At 39.9% G+C, this 26015-nt stretch overlaps 1 protein-coding gene across 1 annotated transcript; it reads left to right on the plus strand.

The window, feature by feature from the left end:
• The first annotated feature begins 6926 nt into the window (after positions 1–6926).
• LOC113705825 (uncharacterized) lies at positions 6927–14047 on the plus strand. Its single transcript, XM_072053578.1, has 2 exons — positions 6927–10290; positions 10668–14047. Exons 1-2 carry the CDS (start codon positions 6927–6929, stop codon positions 14045–14047), a joined length of 6744 nt encoding a protein of 2247 aa, XP_071909679.1.
• Positions 14048–26015: the final 11968 nt, after the last annotated feature.

The raw sequence follows: 26015 nt of genomic DNA on the forward strand, positions 1-26015 counted from the left end.
AGGACATGAGTTTGAAAAAGTAATAAAAGACAATAAATATGTAAATGAAAATGTGTACGTGAGTGGGCAAGGTATGGTATGTGAAATGATAATATGAAGTGCATGTGTGCAAGTAATGATAAAAGTGTTCATGTGCAAGTGAAGAAACATAAAGGTGCACGTGTGCAAAATGGGAGGAAAAATGAAAGTGTGATGAGGGTATAAAATGGTAGAGTGGATTTAAAAATGCATGAGCCTAGGGAATTCATGCATATTGGGTACGGGGAGACCTAAATCGTGACTCAATTTGCCCTTTTATAGAGGGAATACAAGCGTGCTAAGACTTAGAAAAAGCCACACTCGTCTATATCCCATATTTAAGGGGACTCTCAAGCAAATGAACCCTATAACTAGCATGAAATGCAAAAATCCTAAAATGGAGGGAAAAGGGGTTCGAGGGGCATGCAAAATGATAAAACTAAAAAGAGTGCATGACATGTAATGAACATGCAAACCTGTACTAACGAGAGGAAATCCCTAAGGGTCTAGCGTTGGACTAGCCCATTCTATGAATTCCGACTAGCGTTGGACTAGTGAAAACGTACATTCATCCATCACATTCATTCATGGTTATGGAAAGCGAGTAGACATGCCTGTAGACACCAAATTTTTTGGTGCTTTATTATTTATTTATTTACTATTTGTTTTTTATTTTTATTTGTCACATGTAGTTTTGTTTACTTTTAGTTTAGTTATTTTAGCGTAGAATGTCTCAAAAAGAAAAATATCTGTTTTAGATTAGTTTCTTCATTTAAAAGTGAAAATTCGAAAAATGAAAAGTGAAAAAAAGAAGAGAAAATGCCAAAAAAAAAAAAAAAAGAAGAGAAAAATGAAAAAGGGAAAATCGACGAGAAATGGAAGTTGTATTTTTGTTGTTTTTGGGCCATTTATTTTCCATTCATCGTTAATTAAATTGTTTTGTTATATGTTTTAAGTTTATTTTTAATTTTTGTTTTAATTAGTTTCAAAAAAAAAAAAAAGAAAAAAAAGAAAAAAGAAAAATGCCGCAGCATGAAAGCTGCGGACTTGCGCAGCTTGCAAAGGGGGATTGGGACGGCTCCTGGGAGTGCAAATATGGAGAAAAGGACCTGAAGTTTTAGGGTTAGAAACTAGATATAAAAAGAAAAGGAAAGACAGCCGCAAGGGGAGAGGGATAGAGGAGATTTTTTTGGAAAGAGGAGAGTTACGGGAGAGAGTTACAAAAAACAAACAAGGAGAGGAGACCAAAAGACTGGCGGCGGGATTTTTTTTTCTGGGCAGCAAGAAAGAAAGGGAAAGAGAGCTGGGAGAGCAGCGGCTGTTCTGGGAGGGAAAAAAGAAAAACAGAAAGGGAAACGGGGAGAGTTGGGTGGCTAGGGAAGAGAGAATTTCAGAAGGAGAGAAAGGGGAGATTTTTTTTTACGAGGAGAGAGTGACGGATAGCAAGCAAAAGCAACGGCAAAGGGAAAACCAGAAAAATCAAAGGAGGGCAACAAGAAAACAGGAGGGTGGCGGCTAGAAGAGCTCTTGGACAGTCTTCACCAGAAAATCCACCACTCTGAAATCTGCATCCAGGCGTAATCTTGTTAACCGATTCTCTGTCCGGCTAACCCTGCAAGGCGTCAAGAGGTAATCTCTTTTTGCTCTCTACTTCTCATACAAGTTTAGGTTGAGCTCTAAATATGCCAAAGATCTGGTTATGTTTGGTTATGAACATGTTTTGCTATTTTGTTTCTTATTTCAGCCGAAGGGTTTGAGTTTTGTTGCAAATCTGTTTGTTTAATCTTGCTTTGAGGAAATAAATCTGATGGTTAAGGTTTTTTAATGAAAATTGTTGCTCCAAGTTGTCGGTTGGGTCTGATATGCCACAAATTTGGAGGTCAGAAGTTTGTAAAGGTGGCATGAACAAATCTATTTTTTGTTGCTAGCTTTTCTCCCCATTTAGATTTGCTTTTTGTTTGCATACTTAGTGTTGAATCCTGATAAGGTGGTAGGGAGTCTTTCTATAATTTTTCTTGACAAACCCATGAGGTTTATTTGAGCCAGGTTTTGGTTATATTTGTGTTTGAATATCTGCAGCAACAGTTTTTTCCGAAATTCTGTTTTAGTTATAGAAATTTCTGGGAAAAATCAATCTTTTGGTTTGAGTAAAAGATTTCCAGAATGGCTTAAACTATCTCCTGGGCTCTTGTTGTTTGCTTCACGGTATCTCATGTGTACGTTCGTCGCCGTATGTGTTTGATATGATGATCAAATGGTGAATCTTGGTTAAATTCCAAACTGCATAATTTGTTTCCATTTGATTAGAATTGTGAGTGCTTGTCAGTTGTACCTTTGTTGATGAAAACCCAGTAACTTGAAGCTAATGAACGAATATGGGGTCTGGCCAACTTCTCCTCTGCTAGATTTTTCTCTCTTCAGAGATTAGTATTATATCTTGGTGATAGGTTTGGGGAGTTGGATCATTCGGTGCTCATTTGTTTGTTTGTTATGGTTGGGTCCGATGTCTTGAAAGGCTGCATTTTGAAATTGCAGCAAGCATTCATGGTGTTTCGTTGTGTTGTTTCGTTACATGTTGCGGTAATGTCTAAGCTAAACATATCTAGACCTGTGTTATTTCGCATGAATTTTTCTGAACAAGGTTAAGAAAGAAATGAAACTGCTTGTTGCAGTAGTTTTGCCTAGAGCCCTGGCTGGAAAATTGACGCAAGTTGCTTTCTATCTTTGCTGCATTTTATGGCTAAGTGCTGTGATGAGTTCCTTTAGGGATCGATAATTGTTTTGATGATGAAGTTCCCTTTAAGAAATTTAGAAAGCTGGTTTTTGCCGCATCTGTTGTCTTTCTGTTTCCTCACTGGATCTTTAATGCTTTGATGTTCACGATTGGATTGTGCTAATCAAAGTGTTTAGTTGTTAAATGGTGATTGAGTGATGATTTTTGCTGGTTTTTGTTTGAAATCTTCTATGAAACATGCTTTTGAAAGCTTAAAGTTGGGAAAATTCTGGATGAATGTTGCAGCAGAAAATTTCCTTCGTTATTTAGCAGGCTCCTTTGGCTTGATTGTTTCTTTTGTTGCATTGTAAAGTGAGTAGATCAAGTAGTGGTTTGTTGTTGGGTGCGAACTGCATTTGATTTGGTCCTAAAGCTTGAGGAAGTTTACAAATATAAAATGGAAAAGGGATAGTCGGGTAGTTCATGTTGCAGAAATTAGAACAAAGTTTTTTTTTCATACGTAGATGCATGCAAATGACTTTTAAGATTTGCACTTTGGCCCCCCAAGTCTCCTTTGGTTGCACTATGGCCCAAGTAATTGGAACATTTAATCAATTTGATCCCTCTAAGTTTCTTTTTGTGCCACAACAGCCCAAGCATGTTTCAGTATCTTGTAATTAAGTCCTAAAATCATTGCAACTTCAATCATTGTTTGACTCTTTCTTTATTTTTGGAATCTTTGAAGTGCTTAAACGATTTATTTGGACTTGGATGCTTGAGTAATGCTTGTTTTGGGTCTTTAGTAGCTGCTATATTTGGAAATTTTGCATTCATGTAGTGCATCCAAATGTAATAAATTCTTTGGTTAAAACAAGAAAATCTTTGATTAAATCAACGCAACTAGCCTTGGCTAGGTCGAAGGGGTGCCTTGGATTTTTATCCTTGCCTTCCCCTTCGTCAAATGTGACTCCCGAACCTTTTTCTTTGTTTGCGTGGACTAGGAGTCGTTTAAAAGGGTTTTTTTTTTTTTTTTGACTACTTTTTCCTATTTTTCTTAAAAATTCATTTTTAGGTGACTTGGTACACCTTAACTCATTACCAAGTGGCGACTCCAATTTTGATTTCAAAAACCCTTTTTAAACTACATTTTGGGTCAAATCGTCGCATTCTCAAAACCCCATTAGACCCATTTTTCTTTTAAATCTCAATTCGTTTTCCAATCAAAAAATAGACATTTTTTTAACTATTTATTTATTTCATCAAAAAATGGGGCGCGACAGTTGGCGACTCCACTGGGGATTTTCGAGAGTCCGAGCAAATATGATTTAATCAACATTTTTCTTCTTTTAACCTTTTCATTTATCACATTGGATGTTTAGGATTGCATTTTTTTTTTCTTAGGATTTTTGCATTTCGCGTATCAACTCGCTTCCTCACACATTCGACTACGATTGTTTGGATGGATGGATGATTTATTTTTGTATGATTTCGCGCTTTGCATTGCATTTGGGGGGGGGTGTCACCTTTAGAGCCTTGTATGGTTCTCAACCCCTTCCCTCAAAATAGGGAGCACTTCATACGTGCACGTTTATTTATTGTTATCCCCATTTTATTTTATTTTCATGGGCGTTTCCCACACCGCCTTGTAGGATTAGGATCGATCGCCTTGGGTAGGCGGCTGGTGTGCTCTGCGCCCATAGCGCTACCTAAGGGATCACTCGAGCCACCGATCAAAGGCCCTGGGAGTGATGACCCTTCGCCTTTAGGTCTGAAGGCTTGGGAGTCGAGACTTATCGAGTCTAGTTGCATTAGTGAGCCCCAGCCTCATGCATCCATATTAGACTCGCCTAGGGTAGAGTCGGCCTCACCTTTTTTAAGCACATTAGGCACGAGGGAAGGGGTTCCACCCCTTTTACTTGCTTTATTGTACTTCTTTTTCTTTCTTAATTGCTCCCAATATGTTACGTGTACTATCAATTGTACTAACTATTCTTGTGTTTTCTTGGCTTGCATTCATGTGCCATAGCAATAAGAGGCCTCTTTGGCACTCTTTTTGTGACTTACCCGCTAGATAGCTCACATGTTTAATTTCAGTCATTACACTTAATTTTCAATAACTACATTTCATTTTTAGACCTCTTTCCCCCCGATGCATTATTTATGCCCTTTAGGCCATATTTGTTGCATATTTTACTGCTTTAAATAACTGGCATCACGCATAAACCATAGAAAGGGAATGCCACGTAGGGAATCCCGTGTTTAGGAATAAGCCGCCACATGTCTCGGATATTTAATCCAATGGGACTTACACGTTTACTATTTCTGCATTACCTAAAGGGTAAAATCCCGAGGTAAGGTACTAAAGTGAATTTCTTCCCCAGATGGCTCCGTGTAGAATGCTCAATCAGATACCTCGTGAGCTAGTAGATTGGAAGAACAATATGGCACATGAAGTGAACAGACTTTTCCCGTATATAGGACATTTACCTAGTCTCTTGAACATAACTCCGAATGTAGCCATTGTCCAAGCTTTGCTCGAGTTCTGGGATCCAGACAGCTCTGTTTTCCGATTTGGAGAGTGCGAATTAACACTAACCCTGGAGGAGATAGAAGGATTGTTACAAGTGCCTGGGAAAGGTCACCCTATGGTATACCCAATGAATGGCACCAGAGAACAATTTTGTAAGTTCTTAGGGTTAAAACAGTTTAGCATGAGTCAACACCCGGACGTAAGATCATGCCCGCTGGAGTTCTTATACAAGCGATTCGGGGAAAAGGAATCCTATGATCATCACCACGAGGACTTTTTCGTTAGTAGAGAACAGTGGGAAGAGAAACGAGTACTAGCTTTTGGGATAACTCTGATTAATCTACTCCTGTTTCCGAAAAAGCATGGGAAAGTTACGTTTTCAACGGTCAACATGGTTCAGAGTGTGTTTTTGGGAATTAGAGGAAAAACTCCTACCTTAGTACCCGTTATCATTGCTGACATTTTCGCCGCTGTTACTGAGTGCCGAAAGAAGAGAGGGTTTTTCTATGCATCCAACCTGGTACTTCAAATATGGGCGATGGAGCATCTGTCAAAAAGAACACTGAATCCGTTGGGATCATGCCTTCCAACAGCAAATTGGGTTGAGTCGCACCGAGAGAGGGTTAGAAAATACTATCGAATAGAGTCTCCGAGTTTGTTTATTCAGGAATTCAATGCTTTGACTTCGGATAAGATACAATGGGTTCTTGATTGGACGAAAGTAAGGGATCCAGCTTTCAGGACAACACAACTTGATTTTATCCCGTTAGCAAGCACCGGTGGATTGATTGTGTATGTGCCACAACGAGTTATGAGACAGTTTGGGTATCCGCAGCGAGTGCCGACCATACAAAGGATGGGGAGCATCGAACTCAATACAGTCACCGAATGCCAGACTATGGTGCTGGAAGCTTGGGGGAATCTGTGTAGTCTGGACAACCTGCATTTGGACCAAGTGAATAAAGTAGAGCCTAAGGTCGTCTTAGAGTACAACGAATGGATCAAATCAATAATGGAACAAGGAAGAGAAAGGGCATCGTTGGTCTCCCTTAGTCTTGAGGAGCAGAATGAAAAGTTGAGGAAAGAGTTGGAGAATCGTCAGTTGCAGATCATGGTAGCCGATCAAGCATTGGAAGACGCCCGCTCACAATTGAAGAAAGAGGCCAAAAAGACCGAGAACTTGGAAAAGGCATTGAGTGCATTTGGCAAAATCCAAGATGAAATTCGGAAACTTAGTATCGGGAGTTCTAGGGAGTCCCAACACACTAAACTAGCTAGACATGAAGACTTTGTAAGAATGGTCAGTCGAACCATCAATGAAATTGTAAAGAAGGATTAAGCTTATCCATGATTAATGAGAATTCCTGTTTTTATATTCACTTACAGGTTTGAAAAATGGGATTTACCCCGAAGGCTTGCATCATGCTAGGCCTACCCTTGGCACAAAAAGGGCTCCCCAATAGGACATGCATCCGAATTATTTTACTTTTTACTAACTCCTGTTTTTTTTTCTTTTATTTTTTCTTCTTTTTTTGGCAACAGTCAATCAAGAAGGGCATCTAATAAGGGTTTTCCTACGTCTCCAGGTAATATTTAAATATAGCTACCCGAAGAAGCCCCATTATCACCCGATCGCGTAGCCGAGCTTCGAGGGAAAGTGTAAACATGAGTACCCATCCGGAATCATCTGAAAGGCCCGCAACATCATCAACTGATTTGGCAAATCTGGGAGCTCAGCTGAGCGAGGTTCTCAACCGGTTTAATGAGCTAAGTGTTGAAATGATGGCCCAACGGCATGTAATCGATCAATTGGTAGCTAGTGGCGCTAGCGGTGAGCAGCAACATGCACCCTTACCCCCGGGCCAATCTGAACCAATACTCTTACCATATGCTCAAATCTCGGTTTCTTCACAAGCTATGAATCCACCCGAAGAAACCTTTACTTATCCCACTCATGGCCCACCACCTACATATGCACCTCACATCCAAACTAATCCTCCTCAAGTCCAAATTTCCCAGAATTATCCGCCCATTACTGTGAGCATGCCTTTCGAACCACAAGGACCACATTATTACGCCACCGCTGAACCATTCACCCTAGATACCGCCGTTCAAGGGAAAACTGAAGTTGGGGGGTCGTCCGTGCCCGTGGACAAGAATTTACTAAAGAGATTGGATCGGTTCGAGGAGTTTATAAGGAAAAGCCAAGGTGTGAGCAAACAAGGAGGTTTGGACTACAACGAGCTGTGCCTGTTTCCGGATATGCAGTTGCCGGTGGGTTTCAAAGCACCCAAATTTACCAAGTACGACGGAACGGGGAATCCCAAAACCCACCTTCGGATGTTTGCAAACAAGCTGGGAAGACCAATAGACGATGAGAATCTGCCGGTACGCTTATTTCCCGAGAGTTTAGAAGGCGACGCGTTGGATTGGTATTCCAATTTGAAGCCTGAAGATATGAAATCTTGGATGGATTTATCGACTGCTTTTGTGAGGCAGTATGAATATAATTGTGAGCTCGCTCCGACGAGGACCACATTGGAGGGGACCAAGAGGAAGCCATCGGAGGACCATAAGACATATGCGAAGAGATGGAGGAAATTGGCCGCCAAAGTGGAGCCGCCTATGACTGAAAACGAGATTGTTCGCACGTTTATTAAAGCTCATGACCCACCCTACTTTGAAGAGATTTTCCGTATGACTGGGTGTTCCTTTGCTGAAATTGTTAACAAATTGGAAGAGTATGACGAGTTTATAAGGGCAGGCAAGATTGTTAATGTTTCAGCTTTAAAGTCACAGTTGGAAGCTATGCAGAGTCAGAGTGGCAGTAGTAAAAAGGCTCAATTTAAGAAGAAAGATGAGGAAGCCTCTTTTGTCTGGGACCAGGGTTTTTCTTCTCGGCCTAGATACCAACAAAATCCCACCTACTCACCTTGTTACTTATATCAACCACACCCACGCCCTGTTTACAATACCACTATCAACCACCCCCGTCCTCGACCAAATTATCCAAACACACCATCGACGCCATTTCATGTTTCCCCACCAAACTTGCAAATTAGACCTCGCCCTCCTTTTAACCCAAGACCTATTCCATCTCCTAACCCAAATTACCAGTACCAACAAACCCGTGACACCCAAAATCCAACCCCATACCGAACCTTTACCAATCTAGGTCGACCTGTTGACCAGTTATATGAGCAATTAAAAGCTGCTGGGAAGATTGGTACGGTACCCCCTAAGACCTATCCCAGGGGATTTCCCCCTGGTTATGATCCTCAATCGTTTTGCGCTTATCATTCGGGATCCCCTGGACATCCGACGGCCAATTGCTGGGCACTTAAGCATAAAATTCAAGATATGATTGATGCTGGAGACATAATTCTGAGAAGGAAAGATGAACAAGGGCCAAGTGTTAGCAACAATCCTTTTCCTCAGCACAAGGATACTGTGGGGACTATCACCATAGAGGAAGGGATTGAGGACCCTACACAGTACATTGTAGACGAGGCCGAGATCATGGGGGTCATTGGAGAACCGTTTATATTGGAGGAGGAAGCCTATAAAGTTGAAGAGAATACTGATCCTTTTATTTTGGAAATGATACCCTTCGAATGTGAGCCTTCGGAACTCGTGGTACTTGAATTGCCTGAGCAAACTCCTGTTCTTAATTTACAAGAGGTCCCGTGGAATTATAGCGAACCTACACTGTTAATTGGAGAGAGGAAGGTGCCTAAGAAGGAAGTGGATGCCATCACTAGATCAGGGAGAATCATAGGGGAGCCTGCAGTTGATGAGTCCTCAAAAGCAAAAGAAGGTGCTACACCAACGAAACCCATAGTGACGGATGAAGAGGCTTTTAATTTCCTTAAGATGTTAAAGAAGAGTGAGTATAAGGTAGTCGAGCAATTGGACAAGATGCCCGCTCAAATTTCCATGTTAAATCTGCTCTTAACCTCGGAACTTCACCGAGAGGCTCTGGTCAAGGTCTTAACTGAGGCTCAAGTGCCTAAAAATATTCCAATTGACAAATTCGCCAATGTAGTTGAACATGTTTTGGCTTCCAGTCGGATTTCTTTTTCTGATGAAGATCTAACTGCCGAGGGGATTGGACACAACAAAGCTTTGTATATCTCAGTCCGCTGTAACGGGAAACTCTTGCCAAAGGTTCTGATAGACAATGGCTCCGCTCTCAATATCTGCCCTTGGAATACTTTGGTTAAGTTAGGATTTCAAGAGACTAAATTGCGGCCGTCAACCACTGTGGTGAGAGGATTTGATGGCGCAAAAAGTGAACCAATGGGGGAAGTGGATTTAGTGATCGAAATCGGACCTGCCCAGTTTCAGGTCATGTGCCAAGTCATGAATTTTTCAAGTGTTTATAACATTCTCCTTGGACGGCCTTGGATTCACACCTCGGGCGCTATACCCTCTTCACTTCATCAGTTGCTGAGGTTTGTGGTGAATGATCAATTGATCACAGTTTTTGCAGAGGATGATTGCACAATGATTGTTAACTCTGGACCAAATGAGGAGGATAGTAAAACATCTCTGCTTTCTTCTCACCATGTGGCTGACATTGTTTCCGTAGGATGGATATCTAAGGAGAAGCCCGTGGTGGAAATGAATCTGCCAGAAGCTAGTGTTATGATGGCTAAAGAGATGATTCGAGGAAGATATGAGATGGGCAAGGGCCTCGGGCGCAACCTGCAGGGAGTTTTGGAGCCAATAGAACTTCAAGGAAAGAAGGATACTTTCGGATTAGGGTTTCAACCTACTGCCAGGGATAAGAAAGAAATGATGAATCGTAAAAAGGCGGAGAAGGAAGGAAGGCAGCTTATCATGAATATCCCACCATTGTATTGTACTTTTCCTTACCCATCAGAGGTGATCAAATCTGAAGTAGACCCGATCGAGGAAGTGGAGGTTGGGTTATCTGAGCTATTTGTGGGGGTTATTTCTGAAAGGGAGCCGTTGGAGGACCCAGGATTTCCAGAGGTGCCTATTGAAGCAATGAAGAACTGGACCCGTGATCCTCTTCCCTCCTGCAGGGAATTTCGGTAAATTAGGGGATTGCCTTTGGTCGACATGAGACAAATCGTTTATACTACTTATCTTTTGTCTTTCAAGTTTGTAAATAGTTTTCAATCAAATGTTTTCCAATGCAAGTCTTGCGTTAATTTTCTTGTTAAGTAGCATGTCATGATGTTATCCTTTACTTTGAATTTCAATGAAATGCACAGTGTTTATGGCCCAAATGGATTTAACTTACTTCCTATTGTACTCATTTCATTTTTTTTTTCAGATGGCCAGAAATAAAACACATTGACCCTTTGGATATCACTATTCTGGAATTTGATGATTGTAATCTCGATATCTCTCACGAATTTGAAATTTTGGAATCAGAAATTCAAGACGAGAGCGATAACGAGGAAGAATCTGAATCTTTATTAAAGGATTTTGAACAATATGAGGAGAAATCCAAACCGAACTTAGAAGAAACAGAAGCTGTTAATATTGGCACTGAGACTGAAGTTAAGGAGATAAAAGTTAGCATTCATTTGAATAAGAAACAGAGAAAAGAGATGATTGAGTTCTTGACCATGTTTCAAGATGTATTTGCCTGGTCCTATGATGATATGCCTGGAATTTCAACAGATATAGTGGTCCACCGATTACCGACTGATCCAAGTTTTCCACCAGTAAAGCAGAAACCTCGCAAGTTTAAGCCGGACATGAGCCTCAAAATTAAGGAGCAAATCGAGAAACAGCTCAATGCTAGAATTATTATGGTGTCTCATTATCCCATTTGGCTTTCAAACCCTGTACCTGTTCCGAAGAAAAGTGGAGAAGTGCGAGTATGTGTCGATTACAGGGATCTTAACAAGGCCAGCCCGAAAGATGATTTTCCATTGCCGAACATTCATATTCTTTTGGATAATACCGCAGGGCATGAGATTGAATCATTTGCTGATTGTTTTGCTGGATATCACCAGATCTTAATGGCTGAGGAGGATAGGGAGAAAACTGCTTTTATCACGCCATGGGGGACATTTTGTTACCGAGTAATGCCGTTTGGACTAAAAAATGCAGGCGCTACTTATCAAAGGACTATGACCACCCTTTTTCATGATATGATTCATAAGGAGATGGAGGTTTATGTGGACGATATCATTATCAAATCCGAGAGAACGGAGGATCATTTGATTGACTTGGGGAGGTTATTTGAAAGATTGAGGAAATATGATTTAAAACTAAACCCTGCAAAGTGTGCATTTGGGGCCCCTGCCGGAAAGTTATTGGGATTCATTGTCAGTAAGAAGGGTATTGAGATAGATCCGGCAAAGATTAAGGCCATTCGTGAGATGCCAGTGCCAAGAACGCAAAAAGACGTGAAGAGTTTTTTAGGAAAGATTAATTTTATTGGGAGATTCATTGCCCAATTGACCCATACGTGTGAGCCTTTGTTCAAATTATTAAAGAAAAATGTGTCCTTGCAATGGAATGAGGAATGCCAGCAAGCGTTTGATAAAATTAAAGATTACCTGTTGCACCCCCCGGTTTTAGTGCCACCCAAACCCGGGCGACCTTTGATCATGTATCTATCGGTGTTGGACGAAGCTATGGGGTGTGTATTGGGACAACATGACGAATCGGGGAAGAGGGAGCAAGCTATCTATTACCTTAGTAAGAAGTTCACTGCGTATGAGGCCAACTATTCTTTTCTTGAGAGGAGTTGCTGTGCTCTAGCTTGGGCCGTCCAAAAATTGAGACATTACTTGCTCAGTCATACTACTTACCTTATTTCCCGCTCCGACCCTTTGAAATATTTGTTGGGAAAGCCTATGCCGACGGGACGTATGGCGAAATGGCAGATGATTCTTTCGGAATTTGACATTATTTTCACTACTCAAAAGGCCATCAAAGGCCAGGCTGTGGCCGACCATTTAGCTGAAAATCCGCTGAAAGATGACTATCAACCACTTCACACTTATTTTCCGGATGAGGAGGCCTTGTTCGTGGGTATAGCAGAAGATATGAATGATCAATGCCCGGAGTGGAGGTTGTTCTTTGACGGTGCATCAAATTCCTTCGGGGCCGGTATTGGAGCTGTTCTAGTATCGCCTGAAGGAAAACATTACCCTGGTTCGGCCAAACTCCGATTTTCCTGTACTAACAACATGGCTGAATATGAAACTTGCATTTTTGGGTTAAAAATGGCATTAGAAATGGAGATTAAGGATTTACTAGTATTCAGTGATTCAGATTTGCTTGTACATCAGACTCTTAAGGAGTGGATTACTCGGGATTCAAAGATCTTGCCCTATCATTGCAACTTACTGGAGTTAGCCAATAAATTTAGGAGTTTGGAGTTTCGGCATATTCCCCGTGTCAGAAATGTCTTCGCCGATGCATTGGCCACTTTATCTTCAATGATCCAACATCCGGATGAGTTAATAATTGAACCCATCCAGATTCATCTACAAGGGAAACCTGCTCACTGCCTAGTTGTGGAAAAGTCTTCCGATGGCCGTCCCTGGTACAATGATATCAAGGAATTTCTCAAAACAGGATCCTACCCATCTGGGGCTGATATGACTGCCAAAAGTTTCTTGCGTAGATTATCATCTAAATTCTTCTTGAATGGAGAAGTAGTATACAGAAGAACGTCGGATTTGGGCCTTCTGAGGTGTGTTGACGAAGATGAGGCGGAGTACCTGATGAAGGAAGTACATAGTGGAGTGTGTGGATCACATATGAATGGCCATTTATTAGCAAAGAAGATCATGAGGACTGGATATTTTTGGCTTACTATGGAGCATGATTGTATAGTTTTTGTTAGGAAATGCATCAAGTGTCAATTGCATGGAGATGTTATGCACACTCCCCCTACAGAATTACACAGTATGACTGCTCCTTGGCCATGTTCGATGTGGGGTATGGATGTGATTGGAGCCATTGACCCTCCCGCTTCAAATGGGCATCGGTTTATTCTGGTGGCAATTGAATACTTTACTAAGTGGGTCGAAGCTGAGTCTTATAAACATGTGACTAAGAAGGTGGTAACAGACTTTCTAAGAAAGAATATCATTTGTCGTTTCGGAGTGCCGGAGACATTAATCACTGATAATGCCAAAAATCTCAACAATGACATGGTGGATGGTTTGTGCGCACAGTTCAAAATCAAGCATCGAAACTCCTCTATTTATAGGCCACAAATGAATGGAGCAGTAGAGGCTGCGAATAAGAACTTGAAGAAAATAATCCGTAAGATGATTGAGAGACACCGTGATTGGCATGAAAAGCTCCCTTATGCGTTAATGGCATATAGAACTGTTATTCGGACTTCTACTGGGACGACTCCCTACAATCTCATGTATGGAATGGAAGCAGTTTTACCAGCCGAAGTCGAAATCCCTTCTTTGCGTATTTTAATGGAGGCCAAACTGGAGGAGGCTGAATGGATTCAACAACGTCACGAGCAGTTGTCTTTAATCGATGAGAAAAGGTTAAATGCCATTTGTCATGGTCAATGCTATCAAAAAAGGGTAGCCCGTGCTTACAATAAGAGGGTCAGACCACGGGTGTTCACAGAAGGAGATAAAGTGTTGAAACACATTTTGCCAGCACAAGAGGAAGCTAAGGGGAAATTTGCACCAAATTGGCAAGGCCCTTTCATTGTCCGGAAAGTTTTGCCCGGAGGAGCGCTCATTCTTGCAGAAATGGATGGGCAAGTGTTCCCTCAACCAATCAATTCAGATATGTGTAAGAAATTCTTTATATGATAAATGAAATCTTCCTTTTAGGGTTAATGTGAGGAACAGATTAAAAGTCAGGCCTTCTTCCTTCCCAATCAAACATTCTATCCCTAGTTGTCCCTTTTGAGCCTTCAGAGCAAATTATTTCGTTTGGCATCCCCTGAGAATCGCAAACCCCATACTGGGGCAAGTTTGAGTCGAAAAAGCTAAGAATGAGAAAGAAAGGAAAAGAAGAGAAAAGAAAAGAGAGGATTCAAAAGGAAAAGCTATAAAGGAAAATGAAAAGAAAAATGAAAAGAGGAAGATCTCGATTGAGAATAAACTGGGGCAATTATTAGTAAGGTTAATTTGAAAAATGCGATCTCAGATCATTTAAACCACACTTGAAATCCGCTTTCAAGCCTTAATCTTTTCTAAGCACCCCACCAGACCCCATTACAAAAACCTAAAAGTCCTGACTTCTGTTCTTTATACTGCCTTTTTAGGACAATTTCTAATCAAGTGGCACATGATGTCAAAAACATCTTCGCCTATTTTGCAAGGGAAGAATTGTTATACTGATGCCATTATTTCTTAAAACACATCTCCAGATTGATATGGGCGATAGACAAGATTGGTTTGCTAGGTGAAAACCCGCAAGGGCACCTAAAAAAAAAAAAAAAAAAAAGAGAAGGAAAAAGAAAAGGAAAAAGAAACACAGGAAAAGAAAATAATGGGCGGGGGCAACCTTAGTGAAAACCCGAAAGGGCGCTGAGGTAGGGTTTCATAAGGAAAAGTAAGTTTGGATTTGAAGAGCTGGTGACTTAGTTCATTGGAATTTCTCCTCACATTGTGGTTCTGTTGTCAAGTATTGGAACTCCGAAGAGATGATGTCCAAAGGGTCAAATGTAGCACTTTGTTCGAAAGCCAAAGTTTTTGACTTATCAGACACGAAATTTGAGTATACAGGCTTACTTATTTGAAATGATTTTTTTTTTTTTTTTGTGCAATAAAAGTAGAGGATTGTGTTTATATTGTTAAGATCTTTCATCATTATGTGCAACTAGAATGTTTTTCATGTGTTGCATGGTCGCATTTGTCTCTTTTGTTCTATCAAATGGCAATCCCTATGATTTATCGAAGAGAATAGATACTAGATGATACGTAGGTCTGCATATTATGAGAATTTGACATGGTTTGCAGGGCCGGGTTGAAGTGCTCACTTCGTCGAACGAGAAGCCCAAATGCTCATGTTTACACTTTTCTTGAAGAAGAGGTTGATCGAATGATGGCGGTATTATCTATCATTATTTCTTTTCTTGCAGGTCGGACAATCCGATAAGCATCACACTGGGGCAATTTTAGAGGAAGTTGTTTACCATTTGTTTTCTCAAAAGCCTACGAAAGTTTATATGAATAGATCCACTGACCGCTTTTATTTTTCGTTGGGTATGGGTTTTATCCCTCCGACCTCGACAGGCTTGGGTTTTATCCCACTGACCGCTTTTATGTTTTGTTGGGCACGGGTTTTATCCCTCCGACCTCGGCAGGCTCGGGTTTTATCCCACTGACCTCTTTTATTTTCGTTGGGCACGGGTTTTATCCCTCCGACCTCGGCAGGCTCGGGTTTTATCCCACTGACCGCTTTTATGTTTCGTTGGGCATGGGTTTTATCCCTCCGACCTCGGCAGGCTTGGGTTTTATCCCACTGACCGCTTTTATGTTTCGTTGGGCATGGGTCTTATCCCTCCGACCTCGGCAGGCTTGGGTTTTATCCCACTGACCGATTTTATGTTTCGTTGGGCATGGGTTTTATCCCTCCGACCTCGGCAGGCTTTTTTTTTACGAGGAGAGAGTGACGGATAGCAAGCAAAAGCAACGGCAAAGGGAAAACCAGAAAAATCAAAGGAGGGCAACAAGAAAACAGGAGGGTGGCGGCTAGAAGAGCTCTTGGACAGTCTTCACCAGAAAATCCACCACTCTGAAATCTGCATCCAGGCGTAATCTTGTTAACCGATTCTCTGTCCGGCTAACCCTGCAAGGCGTCAAGAGGTAATCTCTTTTTGCTCTCTACTTCTCATACAAGTTTAGGTTGAGCTCTAAATATGCCAAAGATCTAGTTATGTTTGGTTATGAACATGTTTTGCTATTTTGTTTCTTATTTCAGCCGAAGGGTTTGAGTTTTGTTGCAAATCTGTTTGTTTAATCTTGCTTTGAGGAAATAAATCTGATGGTTAAGGTTTTTTAATGAAAATTGTTGCTCCAAGTTGTCGGTTGGGTCTGATATGCCACAAATTTGGAGGTCAGAAGTTTGTAAAGGTGGCATGAACAAATCTGTTTTTTGTTGCTAGCTTTTCTCCCCATTTAGATTTGCTTTTTGTTTGCATACTTAGTGTTGAATCCTGATAAGGTGGTAGGGAGTCTTTCTATAATTTTTCTTGACAAACCCATGAGGTTTATTTGAGCCAGGTTTTGGTTATATTTGTGTTTGAATATCTGCAGCAACAGTTTTTTCCGAAATTCTGTTTTAGTTATAGAAATTTCTGGGAAAAATCAATCTTTTGGTTTGAGTAAAAGATTTCCAGAATGGCTTAAACTATCTCCTGGGCTCTTGTTGTTTGCTTCACGGTATCTCATGTGTACGTTCGTCGCCGTATGTGTTTGATATGATGATCAAATGGTGAATCTTGGTTAAATTCCAAACTGCATAATTTGTTTCCATTTGATTAGAATTGTGAGTGCTTGTCAGTTGTACCTTTGTTGATGAAAACCCAGTAACTTGAAGCTAATGAACGAATATGGGGTCTGGCCAACTTCTCCTCTGCTAGATTTTTCTCTCTTCAGAGATTAGTATTATATCTTGGTGATAGGTTTGGGGAGTTGGATCATTCGGTGCTCATTTGTTTGTTTGTTATGGTTGGGTCCGATGTCTTGAAAGGCTGGATTTTGAAATTGCAGCAAGCATTCATGGTGTTTCGTTGTGTTGTTTCGTTACATGTTGCGGTAATGTCTAAGCTAAACATATCTAGACCTGTGTTATTTCGCATGAATTTTTCTGAACAAGGTTAAGAAAGAAATGAAACTGCTTGTTGCAGTAGTTTTGCCTAGAGCCCTGGCTGGAAAATTGACGCAAGTTGCTTTCTATCTTTGCTGCATTTTATGGCTAAGTGCTGTGATGAGTTCCTTTAGGGATCGATAATTGTTTTGATGATGAAGTTCCCTTTAAGAAATTTAGAAAGCTGGTTTTTGCCGCATCTGTTGTCTTTCTGTTTCCTCACTGGATCTTTAATGCTTTGATGTTCACGATTGGATTGTGCTAATCAAAGTGTTTAGTTGTTAAATGGTGATTGAGTGATGATTTTTGCTGGTTTTTGTTTGAAATCTTCTATGAAACATGCTTTTGAAAGCTTAAAGTTGGGAAAATTCTGGATGAATGTTGCAGCAGAAAATTTCCTTCGTTATTTAGCAGGCTCCTTTGGCTTGATTGTTTCTTTTGTTGCATTGTAAAGTGAGTAGATCAAGTAGTGGTTTGTTGTTGGGTGCGAACTGCATTTGATTTGGTCCTAAAGCTTGAGGAAGTTTACAAATATAAAATGGAAAAGGGATAGTCGGGTAGTTCATGTTGCAGAAATTAGAACAAAGTTTTTTTTTCATACGTAGATGCATGCAAATGACTTTTAAGATTTGCACTTTGGCCCCCCAAGTCTCCTTTGGTTGCACTATGGCCCAAGTAATTGGAACATTTAATCAATTTGATCCCTCTAAGTTTCTTTTTGTGCCACAACAGCCCAAGCATGTTTCAGTATCTTGTAATTAAGTCCTAAAATCATTGCAACTTCAATCATTGTTTGACTCTTTCTTTATTTTTGGAATCTTTGAAGTGCTTAAACGATTTATTTGGACTTGGATGCTTGAGTAATGCTTGTTTTGGGTCTTTAGTAGCTGCTATATTTGGAAATTGAACGGGCTATTCCGTTTTCTTGGTCTTTAAGCATTTTTTGAGCTCATTCAAGTTGCAATTAGGTGGGTTTGGTGTTTTTGCTTATACTTTACTTTTAAATTGATGCCTTGACCCCTTTATTGTTTTGAAGCCATTTTCCTTCATTTGCTTACCATTAGGGGGAGGTATAATCTCTGTTACCCTTTCTGTTTCTCTCCTATGTGGACTAATGTGCTAATTGAAATTTGCATGTCTACTTGCTTTCCTAGCCTCTCCTTATTTCCTTTCATTTATTTCATTTACTTTTGATTTTTATTAATGGGGTATGTGTACACCTCTTGGCTTGTAATAGATAGGGTGTAGCAAGTAATTTGGTCCATTTTCCCTTTCCCCTTTGTTTTAGTTAGCAAATGTAATGGTTGCATGCCTATGTGTTATATGTTAAATGCTTTATTAGGATTTTGCATCTAGTCAAGCATGCTAAGTGTTATGTGCTACGTGTTTATAAGTGATTCGCATGTCTACTCGCTTTTTGTAGTATAGACGAATGGAATGGATGAATGTACGTCACCACACTAGTCCAACGCTAGTTGTGGCTTCTTTTATCGTTTCCACTAGTCCAACGCTAGTCGGAATTCATAGGAGGGGCTAGTCCAATGCTAGACCCAATAGGTTCTTTTCCACCTTTTTCATTAAGTGCATGATCACCACATATCACGCATTTTTCCTTAGTTTATCATTTGGTATGTTCCTCAAACCCCTTCTCCTTCACTTTAGGACTTGCATTTCATGCTAGTTAGGGTTCATTTGCGTGAAAATCCCCTTAAATATGGGATATAGACGAGTGTGGCTTTTTTCTAAGCCTTAGCACGCTTGTATTCCCTCTATAAAAGGGCAAATTGAGTCACGATTTAGGTCTCCCCGTACCCAATATGCATGAATTCCCTAGGCTCATGCATTTCTAAGTCCACTCTATCATTACACTTTCACTTTTCCTCCCATTTGTACACGTACACCTTTTATCCCTTCACTTGCACACGAACACTTTTCCTCCCATTTGCACACGTACACCTTTTATCCCTTCACTTGCACACTTTCACTTTTGTCTCATTTGCACACATGCACCTTTTTATCCCTTCACTTGCACACAAACACTTGTAAATACATTTGCACACCTCCACTTACATCCTATTATTTTATTATCTTTCTCACTTCACATATCCTCACATTGCATACATGCATTCCATTCATTTGCATCCCACTCGCATTATTCGTGACTTCTTCAAAGGATCGTTATTGGGCTTCACAATTAATGTGATTGGCACCACCCAACCTTTGAAGAGAAATTTCCCCCAATACCCCTAGGTCTAGGGTTTGCATTCATGTAGTGCATCCAAATGTAATAAATTCTTTGGTTAAAACAAGAAAATCTTTGATTAAATCAACGCAACTAGCCTTGGCTAGGTCGAAGGGGTGCCTTGGATTTTTATCCTTGCCTTCCCCTTCGTCAAATGTGACTCCCGAACCTTTTTCTTTGTTTGCGTGGACTAGGAGTCGTTTAAAAGGGTTTTTTTTTTTTTTTTTTTTACTACTTTTTCCTATTTTTCTTAAAAATTCATTTTTAGGTGACTTGGTACACCTTAACTCATTACCAAGTGGCGACTCCAATTTTGATTTCAAAAACCCTTTTTAAACTACATTTTGGGTCAAATCGTCGCATTCTCAAAACCCCATTAGACCCATTTTTCTTTTAAATCTCAATTCGTTTTCCAATCAAAAAATAGACATTTTTTTAACTATTTATTTATTTCATCAAAAAATGGGGCGCGACAATGCCAAACACTCATAAACACATAGCACATAACATTTAGCATGCTCGACTAGATGCAAGGCCCTAACAAAGCAAATTAACACGTAGCAACTAAGCATGCAAGACACATAAGACAATTAAAGCCCTAACTATTACATTTGCTAGCTAGGCACATGACTTCGATAGGTCTTCATTGAATGCTCCTCCAAACCCTATCTATTACATTAGGGAGACCCTACTACAATCTAAAAGGGGGAAAAGGAATAAAATAATTAAATCGCTAACTATTACAAGCCAAGAGGTGTACACATACCCCATAAAGAATAACTTAAATAAAAAGCAAAAGTAAATGACATAAATAAAAGAAATTAAAGAAAGGCTAGGAAAGCAAAGTAGACATGTATTTCTCACGTAGCACGTTGGTTCACATAGGAGAGACAAGAAAGATAAAAGAAGTTATACCTCTCTTGAGTTGAAGCTCTAACGTAGTGAAGTTACTAATGTACCCTCCAAAATAATAAAAGGGTCAAGGTACCACAAATAGTAAAGTATGACAAAGTCACCAAAGAAAAGGGTGGCTTGGGCTAAGACTATCAAAACAAAAAGGTAATAAGACAAATCGGAATCCATCAAACATTGAATGTTTCCTCACTTTGCAACTTAGAAATGATCAAATAATGTATGAATTCCAAACAAAGGTGGAACATTGATCAAATTTCTAAAATAGCAAAACGCCTAAAGCCCCAAAAGCAATCATTAATCAACCAATCAAGGTCAATTGAAACGTTTTAAAAACTTTAAAGGTCCAAGAGCAAGAAAAAGCCAAGTAAAGGTTAAAATGCAACTACTTCAGGACCTGATTGCAAGATTTTGTAATGTAATTGGGCCATAGTGCAACAAAGGGGGACTTGGGGGATTAAAGTGCAAATTCTGGAAATGTTTCATGCAATTTTCATGCAAAATGACAAACCAGATTTTTTTCTATAAAGCATTCGGCAACTGGGGCAGATTTCTGAAATTTTTCAATGCAATTTTTCCATCCCAAACACAGCTAAAACTTTAAACGAACAATGCCACTTTGACTTTAACAACAACCATCACCAAACTAAGCATCCAAATAAGCCAAAGACATGGGAGGAAATCACACAAATGCCTGGAGAAAAGTCCAGCAGACATTCGGCAAACTGGACAGAACAAAAAGAAAAGTTTTGCTGCAATTTTCTGCTGCAACTTCCGCATGCTCCAATTCATGTGTACTTCACATCAAACAGATTGCACCAAGCTCATGGGTTTATTAACTCAAATCAATAAAAACCTCAACCCATTTAGTTAGCATAATCTGGACAAGGTTCTTGATGTGCCAAAAGGAGAAGAAACACGCAATAACAAGGGAAAACATGAAACCAGAATCTTTAAGAGCTAATCTTTGCTTTGTCTAATACAATTTCCTTTTCCAAGAACATCTAACAATTTCGGCCAAACAACTGGAAACAAGATGTCACAAAACCTTCATTTCATCTTTTCAGCACCCAAATGAAACAAGCAAAAGATGTCTAAAACCAATTTCAAGAGCTGTTGCAGGACCAGAAAGAACCATAAACGTGAGAAACGAAGTGCGGCTTTTCTTGTTTTAAACAAAAATTCCAAATAGCATCTTGACAGAAATCCAATGTTAAAGTATTTCATTGGATAGATTAAAGCAATAAAAGTGACTCAAACACACACCAGCGGCAAAAAATATGCATCAAGAGATGCTACAAGCACCCGTGTCTCTAGAACCCAAGGGAAAGTGAAATTGCAGCAGAGGCATGAAGATACCCAACGGCAAACATGCTTACAATCTACTATCATAGGAATCGAATGTTAACAGACCGCAGCTTGAACCAGCAAAAGAAGGTACCATAAAACAGCAAATAAAACCCAAGCTTAGGAAGAAAAGATTACCTGCAATGCTTTCTTCCTCTTCCGAACGTGATGACAACGGCATGAAATGGAGATAACTCTACTCCTTGCAATAGACAGCGGCTGCAAAGGCTTCTCGTCCCCTGCCTCACAAAGTTCTCTTTTTCCTAAAAACTCTTCTCCTGATTTTCTTCCTTAGCCACGGAACTTTCCCCCCAGATTTCAGCCGTCAAAAGCCTCTTGCCTACTCGTTCAACTCAGCCGCAAGTCTGACTTTTTCTCGTCCCTTTTGCCGTCGCCTCCAGTTTCTCACCGTAGCTCTCTTACATTTCTTCCTCCTGGTTGTGGTTTCTTCTTTTCTACCCTAGCCCCTCATCCGATTCTATTCTCAGCAAGTTTTTGTGGTTTTTGCTCTCTCAAAAACCTCTTTAAACCGGGCCGCCAACTATCTCAGTCCCTCTCTTTTCTCCCTTCGGAGTTTTTTCCTTTCCAAGTTTCTTTCTCTGCTTAGCCGTCACCTCCCATGTCCCTTGCGGCTCCCTTTTCTTTTCTTTTTATATGGCCCTCTCCAATCCCTAAAACCCAGTCCTCCTTCTGCAATTTGCAGCCAAAAAACACTTTAATTAATATTGGATGAAAAATAAACTAGAAACAACAAAAAATGCAATTTCCAAATTCCTCTTTTTCATTTTCCATTTTCATCGTTTTTTTTTTCATTTTTTCCAAGAAAGCAAAGAATAAAACAAAAATGATTAAAACATATATATATTTTTTGAATGTTTTCCTTTTCCTTTTTTTTTCTTTTTCTAGAAACTCTACGCTAAACTTAAAAACTTATAAAACTAAAACTAAAAACTAAAAATTAAAAACTAAAAAGTGAATAAAACTAATATGACAAATAAAAATAAATAGCAAATGAACTAGACAAACTAAAAGGGCAAAATGAGTAAAACTAAAATGAAATAACAACTAAAAGTGCAAAACAAACTATAATGAACTAAAAATGCAAACAATCTAAAACAAAAATTATGAAATAGATGTAACATACAAATTATTTAAAATTTGGTGTCTACAGTTGGGTCTGGATTTTGTGCCGCCAACATCACAAAGTTCACGTTGGACTTGGATTTTGTACCACCAACTAAGGCAGGCTCGGGTTTAATCCCACTGACCAATTCATCACACTGGGGCAAATCTTCGGATAAATTTTCGAGCAAGTCTTACACAGTCTCTTCATACATACCAGCATTTCTTTTACTCTGCCACTAGCCGTGGGTCAGTCCCACTATTGTGCATTTTATTTTCATCGCCACTAGCCGTGGGTCTATCCCATTTACATTTCCTTCCGAGTCTATCCCGTGGATCTATCACATTTACATTTCTGTCCGGGTCTATCCCATTTACATTCTTGTTCGGGTCAGTCCCGTTTTAAATTCCTGTTCGGGCCAGTCCCGTTTTAAATTCCTGTTCGGGTCAGTCCCATTTTAATTTCCTGTTCGGGTCAGTCCCATTTTAAATTTCTTGTTCGGGTCAGTCCCGTTTTAAATTTCTTGTTCGGGTCAGTCCCGTTTTAAATTTCTTGTTCGGGTCAGTCCCGTTTTAAATTTCTTGTTCGGGTCAGTCCCGTTTTAAATTCTGTTCGGGTCAGTCCCGTTTTAAATTCCTGTTCGGGTCAGTCCCGTTTCAAATTTCTTGTTCGGGTCAGTCCCGTTTTAAATTCTGTTCGGGTCAGTCCCGTTTTAAATTTCTTGTTCGGGTCAGTCCCGTTTAAATTTCTTGTTCGGGTCAGTCCCGTTCTAAATTCCTGTTTGGGTCAATCCCATTTCAATATTTTGATAAAGAGATCAGTCCTCGTTTCAAGAGCGGTAATCGTTGGAATCATTCGCAGCCGAATAATGCAGGTAAGTATTTGGTGTCTACTTCTTTGTCTCAAGTTTTTTCAAAACTCATACAAAGAGGGGCAAACTGTAGACACCAAAATTTTAGTGTAATTTGCATTTACTATTTTTGTCTTAATTTTTTATTTGTCGTGCTAGGTTTATTCACTTTTTAGTTTTTAGTTTTTATTTTATTTTATTATTTTATTTTTAAATTTTAGCATAGAATTTCTCGGGAAAAAGAAAAAGCATTCAAAAATTATGTTTTAGTTGTTTTGATTTAAATTCAATGTTTTCTTGAAAAAAATATGAAAAAAGGAAAAGAAGGAAAAAAGAAAAGAAAAAAAAGAAAAAAAAGGAAAAAAAAAAGGGGAAAAACGAAAAATCATCAATCAAACATAATTTGTTGTTAGGCATTTTATTTTCTATCTTTTATTTCGAGTTTTCTTCTTATTATCTGTTTTTATTTAAAATATTATTTTTGCATTATTATTGTTAAAAAAAATTTTTTTTACATGCAAGTTGCGGAAACGCAGCTTGCAAGGACAGTCGCACATGCCCATCGGAGGGCTCTAAGATGCCCAGTAAAACCTCCACTCTCATCCTCACCTTTCAGGTGAGGGTTTGAGAGCAGGTTTCTGGTATAAATAGAACAAGAAACGCAGTTTTGAGGGGGGATTGGAACGGCTAAAAAAAAATCTGAAGGGGAGCAGCCGAGGGAGAAGAGATAGGTGACGTTTGAAGAGATAATGGGGCGGCTAGGTTTGGAGGGTAGAAAGAAATCAGAAAGAGGCTATTGATGGCGTGGATAGCTAGAGAGAAAAGAGCCGAGAGTGAGAGAGAGGAACGACTAAGGAATTCTGGGGGGAACGGCTGGAAAGAAAGAAACAAGAGAGAGGAGCGGCTAAGGAATTCTGGGGGGAACGGCTGGAAAGAAAGAAACAAGAGAGAGGAGACCGAGAGGCTAGTTAACGGCTGAGTGGGAGTGAAACCAGGAGAGGAGGGGAGGTCTGATGAGCGCTCTAGTTGACGGCGGCTGAGAGGGAAGGCAGAAAACAAGGACGAACTGGGAGTGAAGTAGAGAAGAGAAGAATCTGGTGCCATCTGAGACCGCCGCTACCTACCGGAATCAACCACCGTTGCTGCTTGCTGTCGACCGTCATCAAAATGGACACTGTAAGTTCTTGCCTTTTTCTCATAGACAGCTTCTAAACTATGTGGATCACAAGTTTATTTGGTATCCTTGATGGCTGATGTTGAAGTTCCTTTCGTGAGTATAGCCTTTTGTTTTTAGATCCTTAGATTAAGAGTTTGCTGCAACAAGATTGAATCTTTCGACTTGTTGCAGCAGTTCGGGCACGTCAGTTTCTTTTCCTTTGTTTTGTTGCTGTGGTTGCTCATTTTGACCTGTCTGCTTTGTTGTCTACTTGAGAGAAATGCCATGAAACAGCGTCTGGTGTTAAAATGTGCCTGAAAAGTCTCTACCTTTGAAACTAAAGGATGAATTTAAGGTCTGACGAGCTCCTCCCATACTCAGTTTTTTATTAGATGTGCGTTCAAAGTTACCTTCTGGTGATAGTTTTAGGAAGCTTGATAAATATCTGAGATGGTTTTTTTCGGTTAAGGTCAGCGTATGCTATCAGTTCAAGTCAGTGAAGAAAATTGTTTTTTTTTTTTCGTGGATGCATTTTGAAACCGGGAGGGACTTGAATCTTAACCATGCATTGGGTATTTACTCTCTGGTTTGGGACTGATATCTTTAAGGGCTAGAGTTTAAGATTTCGGCAGGTTTCATGGCACTTGGTTGTGTTGTTTTATTGCATCCTATGGAAATACTGAAGTTAAATCTATCCAGTTGTCCACTACTTCGCATGAACTTCGTGGTTGTCAACTTAGAGTTGCAGATTTGAAACTTTATTTATTTCAGTTTCTATTTGATTGTCTTTTGCTTGGCCGCAAGGTACGTTTTGTTGCAGCTTGTGTTTCCGGGCAACAGCTCAAAGTTCACTTGCTAATTCGAGTGCTCAGTGTTGTCAAGGAATATTTGGATGATAATTTCTTTTTGCAGAAAATTGCCGCAAGAAATCTGTTTTTATGCCTACTCTCTGCCTTGTTTCCCTTCGTTTGCATGAGTGTTTTTCTTGTGGTGATAAATGTTGAGCTTGAAACCTTGTTTAAGATGTTTGAGTGACTAGTAAGACGCATTTGCAGAAATCTAGAAATCAAGAGAAAAAGAGAGAGAGCCTCTACGTGAAAAATATGCATCCTCAGTTGCGAGTTTTTCCTTTGCGTTTTGCTACAATCTTCATGCTTTTTGTACTTCCGAATCTGTCGGGGGGAGAGGGATATTGAATCCTTGGTCTGTTTGGCATTGTATGACCTTGTTGGGTTGAGTTTTGTGGGATTAGTTTGACAGATTTTGCATGTTCATTTGGGGGTAATATTCATGGCCATTTTTTCGGGTATGTGGAAGCCGGCAAATTGCCA

This window comes from Coffea arabica, chromosome 6c, assembly GCF_036785885.1.
Source record: "Coffea arabica cultivar ET-39 chromosome 6c, Coffea Arabica ET-39 HiFi, whole genome shotgun sequence".
Taxonomy (NCBI): Eukaryota; Viridiplantae; Streptophyta; class Magnoliopsida; order Gentianales; family Rubiaceae; genus Coffea; species Coffea arabica.